Source organism: Hibiscus syriacus, unplaced genomic scaffold, assembly GCF_006381635.1.
Source record: "Hibiscus syriacus cultivar Baekdansim isolate YM2019G1 unplaced genomic scaffold, ASM638163v2 tig00005406_pilon, whole genome shotgun sequence".
NCBI lineage: Eukaryota > Viridiplantae > Streptophyta > Magnoliopsida > Malvales > Malvaceae > Hibiscus > Hibiscus syriacus.
This window is the reverse complement of record NW_024062056.1, coordinates 6,435,290-6,441,882: the sequence shown is the minus strand read 5'-3', so window position 1 is coordinate 6,441,882 and position 6,593 is coordinate 6,435,290. Positions and strand designations below refer to the sequence as shown.

At 30.4% G+C, this 6,593-nt stretch overlaps 1 protein-coding gene across 5 annotated transcripts; it reads left to right on the top strand.

Annotated features, from left to right (window-relative positions):
* Positions 1 to 2,595: 2,595 nt before the first annotated feature.
* LOC120199333 (protein NONRESPONDING TO OXYLIPINS 2, mitochondrial-like) lies at positions 2,596 to 5,327 on the top strand. Of its 5 annotated transcripts, none has more exons than XM_039200448.1 (4): positions 2,596 to 2,826; positions 2,935 to 3,053; positions 4,088 to 4,151; positions 5,128 to 5,327. In XM_039200448.1, exons 1-3 carry the CDS (start codon positions 2,648 to 2,650, stop codon positions 4,093 to 4,095), a joined length of 306 nt encoding a protein of 101 aa, XP_039056379.1. In that variant the 5' UTR covers positions 2,596 to 2,647; the 3' UTR covers positions 4,096 to 4,151; positions 5,128 to 5,327. The 5 variants fall into 5 exon arrangements, with proteins under 5 accessions (XP_039056379.1, XP_039056380.1, XP_039056378.1 ...); XM_039200449.1 differs by lacking the exon at positions 5,128 to 5,327 and adding an exon at positions 4,757 to 5,089; XM_039200447.1 differs by lacking the exon at positions 4,088 to 4,151.
* The last annotated feature ends 1,266 nt before the right edge of the window (positions 5,328 to 6,593 follow it).

The window sequence follows — 6,593 nt, the reverse complement described above, 5'->3', positions numbered from 1 at the left end:
ACAAAAATCATGGGAGTGAAGGAGTATACAAATCCTTTGCACTATCTTAGTTGTCACACTAAGGATTTCAACATGTTCAATAATTTGTTTTAACCTTTCAAGACAATGTGTAACCTTACAATTTACTTAAGATTTATACACAAAATATTAAGTGTGCAACCCTTCCATAAAACAAATACAAATGAGAAAACTTTAAAAAATTCTTACAGTAGATTTTTTTGCAAATTGAAACTCTCGTACACCCAAGAACAATAGGATAAGAATTACAATGAAAACAACTAATGTTCAATGGAAGAAAGATTAAATTGAGTACAAATTTGACACTCTTTGCTCTTTGATTGTCAGAATAACTTTCTTATTGTTCCTTGACTATTTTAAGACTCCTTTTATATACTTTCATCGATTTCTAATTGTTTGAGATTGTTGGAGGAAGCTTGGAGCTGTTTGAAGCATTAAATCATATATTTATAACTATTTGCATAGGAAATTTTGAAACTCTTAAAATGGAAATATAATTTTTGACATTGAAAACCCAAGTTTCAAAACTTTAAGGACATTTTCAAAAATTTGATGAAAATTTTGAAACTGTTATTGGGAATTTCGAAACTCCTTATCTGAACTTCGAAAATTTCTTAAAAGTTTTGAAGTTCTGGGCCAAAACTTGTTTAAAAGTTTGAAAAAAATATTTTAATGATATTTTTGACATTATTTTTACTTCAAAAAATTATTTTGAATTTTTGGACAAAATTTTAAAGACATAATTTTAAGTTTACAAAAATTAATATATATATATATATATATATGCACTATATTTTATCAAAATCATTTATATTTATCACAATTAGAAATTAATTAGAACATATAAAAGAATTCTTGTATCAACCAATAAACATCAAGAAAGCTATAGGACCATTTTAGAGATTGAAATCTCCATTGTTCTCAATTTTAAGTTCTTTTATTTTAAATAAAATTTTTAAGATTTTATAGATGTGCCATGGGTTAGATACCTTTTTAATAAACATTATACGTAAACATTTAAAAGAAATACCAATTTTTAATAAAAATATTTTTAAGTAGTGTAGTATAAAATTTAACTATTTAAGACCATTTTTAAAAATTATTTTGAAAAGATAAAATACCTATTGTAAATATCATATTATAAATTAAAAATAAATAATTAAAATAAAAATATAATTTCACCAAAAAAATTGATTTTTTCACAGTAACAAAAGTTGAAAATAAACTTTCTACCATGATTTTAAATTAATTTTAGGGTATTTGATTTTGTTTATGGGTGAAAAATCACTTTTCTATTGTCAAAAGTATTTTTAAATTGACCCTTAACAAAAAAAAAAACTATAGACACCTATTTCAAATATAAAATAATTTAGACACTTAAAATAAATAAAGAGTATAATTTGAATAGTTATTTTTTATTAAATTTTTTACTAAGGCAAAACTAAAATATGTAGGGTAAACTATTAAGTGGACCTTAGCTATGTATTCATTTTACTTTTGTCATCGATCTTTTAATTTTGTCAATCTATTTAATTTGTTCAATCTGACCACTAGCTTTTAATATTTGACGAAAATACTGACGTGACAGTTAAAAGAATTGATATATTTATAAATTTATTCCTTAATATTTATATATTCTCTCAATTTATAATAATTTAAATTTATTTTAATAAATTAATTATTCAATCATGATTTGACACATGTCAATATTAGAACATGACACGTGTCATTAGTAACATGTGTCAATATATTATTGGAGGATATTTTTTTTATTAAGTTAAATTTATTTAATTAAATAATTTTTTTATTCAATCATAAGGTGACATGTGTCACAACCTAATTGAATAAGGTGACATGTGTCACAACTTGATTGAGTAGAAAATAAAGGGATGACTATGCTATTGGATGGAATCAAACCTGGGACCGAAGGTTGGATAAACAACCTCTAGCCATTGCAAATATTATCTACAATGATTCATTTCTTACAACAAATTCTATTTATCTTTTTAAATCTTCGATAAAAGAAAATAGAATTAATTTTTTTTAATATTTGATTCAAGTTAATCTATTAATAAATTAATTACTATTGATTATAAAAAATATTTTTTAAATACTTTACCTCAAAATTATTAATACAATTTGTTAATAAATTTACTTGAATCAAATATTATTTTTTAAACATTTAAAAAAAATTAATCATTAGAACTTACTATATTAATAGATTAACTTGAATCAAATATTAAAAAAATAACTCTAATTTATTTTTTCTTTTATTTTCTTTTACTATTATCAAGATTTAAAAGGATAAGAAATAAACCATTATTGATGTTTGGTGTAGTGGCTTGAGGATTGTTAATCCAATATTGGTCCCAGGTTTAATTTCACTCGGTTTAATTTCACTCAAGAGTAAAATCATTGTGGTGACACTGTCATCTTTTGATTAAATATAAATTTTATTTCACTTAATAGATGTTGATTGAATGATTAATTTATTAAAATAAATTTAAATTATGCCTAAATTAGGAGAATATATAAATATTAAACCCTAAACTATGTTGTTCTAGGTCCTCTCTAGTTCTTAAATTTACCAAGTTTTCCAGTCCAACTCCTTCAAACGGTTTTCTTCCTAATGGCTTCAATTTGCAACAGATTCATCAATAGATCATCACCCTTCATCAAATTTGCCGTCAGATTTAACGGTCCAAAATCCCCTTTCCCTGGATCCGCTGCCGCTGCCGCTGCCGCTCCCTCCACTCCGTTACCTCTCCCCTCCCGTTCCATCTTTCCTCTTGGCCGTTTCTCCTCTAGGTACAACAGTTCCCTTTTTGCTTTCGATTTTCTATATGGAGCATTACCAGTTTTCTATTACTTTCTTCTTCTTCTGAAGTTTAACTGTTGTTCCTTTTATGGTGGCAGGTGTCCATCGGAACTGGGATGTGCGATGTCACTGTTGCCTCTACACAGTGCGGTGACGACGGAAAGGATGATGTCATGCCCGAGCACAACATCAAGGAGTTGTCGAGCACTCTCTCAGGGTACACTCTGCTGCACCTCTCCCGGCCTCTAGTACTGTTTTATCTGTTTTCTTATAGTGACTAGCTTTTTTTTTATTAATCTGATATTATATATCTGTGCTTTTAATTGAATTTTATGTTTAAATAAATGGATTCTTTGCCCTATTTTTACTGTTTCGGTTATAAAGAAGTTAACTATTTTTCTTTTATTCTTTTTTTTTTGGCTTCATATATGCTATTGTTAATTGTCATAGAAAGCTTTAAGGTTAATTGCTGGATTGTTTCAATTAGTAAAAGGTTAACTGCAGGATCATATTGATCAAAACAAGCAGATAGCTTACTAATAGCTTACTCAAATTAACGATACGGTGAATGCAATATTTTTGGAAATGCATTCCTTGTAGATGTAAAAAGCATGTTGCAAAGTCTTTCTTTCTCATGGAGATGAGTATTTGTCAGAAACCAAGGAATATTACGATCTTTTTATCTAAAAAGAGAGTTATGGAAAATATGCATAACTTTATCTTTATAGCTGTTCATTGAATTACTAGTTTAGGCATAGGGGTAATTTTTCTTCAAGGGTGTTTGACAAAAACTCACATTGAATTGGATAGGTATTTCGCGTACCCTTAAAAACGTTTTTTTTTTAAAAATAAAAAATCAGGCTTATGAGTAAAGGAGACAAGCACAAAGACTATATAGGAACGTGTTTAAGATACAAGCTTTCATGAATTGAACTGTCTGGTTCCAGATTATATTTTAATGCTACTTGAATATCATATCACTAATAGTTTCCATCTGATTCTTGTAATAGTTTAAATTGATGTTTCATTGAATTTGGTTGGGTTTGAAGTTGAAGGTTTTGGTTCCAATCTTAAGATAACATAGCTAATTAGGAAGTAAAACTCAAAACATTTGGTGCTCAAAACTTGTGGAAGCCATCGAATCGTTGCGCATGACTTCTCTGAGTGAAACAAAATAGGGTCTTGGAAATGAGGCTGGCGCTTTCATAATGTGTCTTAAAGATATCTGACCTGAATATTTGGTTCCTGCAGGCACATAAGTTGAATAAGAGAAATAAAGTGGGATTTACAGTGACAGACTCTTCCTCATTCTCAAGTATGAAACCATGAGTGCTTTTTTAGAGATCATAAAAGTATTTAATCATGTCAGGATAGAGCCTTAGTTTTGTGGTTCTTTTTTAATAATATAAATCAGAGCTGCTTTTGTACATCCCATTTTTGGCAAAGAAAAGCCTATAATAGAGTAACATGTTGCTCTCTGTTTTCCTTGTGGGATTGGATCCCTTCATCTTGCTTCTGCATTTGTGCATTGTCTGGACTGTTTCTTTCTGCCTTAGCGGTAATTAGACTTTGCTTATGCTATAGAGGAAAAGATACGACATTAAAATTTACATGTTGAATCTCCCACTACTGTCTTCTCCCACCCAGCTTTTTATTCTGATCCTACAATTGCTTCATTCTTTGCCAACTTCATCTTTCCACTATCTGCTTAAACATCAGCGTGGATCGTTAACCTATCCTCAAGCGTAGCAGACACGTTTAGATCGAGCGGTACATTCTAAATATATGGGTCATAAAAGGCAGGATAGGGTTAAATCATCTTTGTTGAATCACATATTTTGACTTAGATTTATGCACTTGAAAGTGATCCATTTATAAGTGATGTGGTTCCAATGGTAACATAATTGCTCCTTTTCCCGGATGGAATTGATGATACGTGAGACATGCTGTTTTCGGTGGTGGACCTGCCATCTAATCTTCATTTGAGTTTTGTACATTGAACACCATTGAAACTATTTTAGATGATCTATTCGTAATAACTTTTCAAGAGTTTGTACAAACATTCTGGAAAACCTCCGAGCTATTCTATTAATATAAGTTCAAAACGAAATTTCTTTAATGGCATTCATGCGTTACGTAATTTGTTGAGATTGGGCTGCTGCAAATGTTTGTTGGTTGAGGTTAAGAGCTAATATTATTTTTATTGTTATTATTATCTCTGCTTTATTTTCACGTTGTAGAACGATTTCTGCTAATAACTATCTGATCTAATGCGTTCTGTGTTGCCATAGAGTTTGGTCAATCGGTTCCGAGGTGACTTGTTAAAGACTGTTCAAATGATGGAAGCATCCAACAAAGGCATGTAGATCGTTATTTGAAAACAAATGGTCATATTTCTAACGACAGTAAAGCTGATTTTGATTCTTACAAGTTGTGGAATTGTTTGTTCTAAAGTCTGAAATAAGTATTGTGTTGTGTTTTACGTTGATCCTATATGATCTCAATAGACTTAACCATCATGACCTTCTGATTTACTTGCTTCTTCCTGTGATTCTTTCCCCTGTTTGCTGATGTGTTTTCCATTAAGTTTTGATGTGTTCCCCAAAGTGCAACTTGTTTAGACAAAAGAGCTAAACCCAATTTCATAAAGAATGATTTGATTAGTGATCTCAAAAGTTGCAAACCATTGACTAAAGCTTGGCAACAATCTGACCACTTCACCATTACTGGTTTTCGAGATGCATCGGATGACCACAAGTCCAAGTTCCTTTCCAACTTCTCAATTTTATCCCAAGCCCTTATAGGTATCATCACAGTTTGCAATATTTAGGTAAAGCCAATAGTACAAACTGACGAGTGTGGCCCTGCTTGCCATCAATATATGTTGTGCTCCCAACCACTTTGTTATGAATGTTTGAACCCTACAATATTAATAACATGAGATTTAACATATAAATCCATCAAGATCCGAAAATCAAATGTAAAAATGTACCGAAATTTATTAATAATAAAAGCTTTGAATCTTAATGTTAAAATAAAAAATCTTGTGTTTTTATTACTCCAAATTAACACATGTATTTTTGGAGATAGTGTCTTTCTTTTCTGAATATGAAATGTTAGAAATGTTAGCTCACATGCAATTTAGGAACTATAATCTTAATAAATACTTTTGCACATTAACCTTAACTTTTCACCAGTCCATGAAAATTAGTTATTTGAAATCTACATACATGTTACTTTTGTGTACATGACAACTGAGCTAGAAGAGCAAGGGCTCTGGTTAGCACCCAGCAAGTGATGCTGAGAGCCACGAACCAACAACAACGGTTACCCAAGAATGGCGCAAAAGTTTGAGAGCGAGAAAGACCCCAAGGGCTCTAACATATTTTGTTTGTTACAAAGGAAGTTTTAGCTATAAATAAAATGCTTGTATAGCCTAAGAGGCAATCAATTTGGAAAGTTGTCTTATTCTCCTAATCTACAAATCTATTTTACATTCTTTATTTCTTAAATTCTTTGACTCACGACAATTTGATGCTTTCATTAAGAAAATAACCATGATCAACAACACTAAAAAACTGAAAAATTTACAAAAAAAGTCAGCTAATCATGATCAGCTACTGAGTTCACTCCCGATTCATGTTGAGGAACAGAAGAAATGGAACACAAACAACCAAAGCACACTTCAAGATGTGGTGCGTCTACTGGTGGTGATTTCATCATAGTTGTGAACACACCGTCACTACCTAGGAAGGAG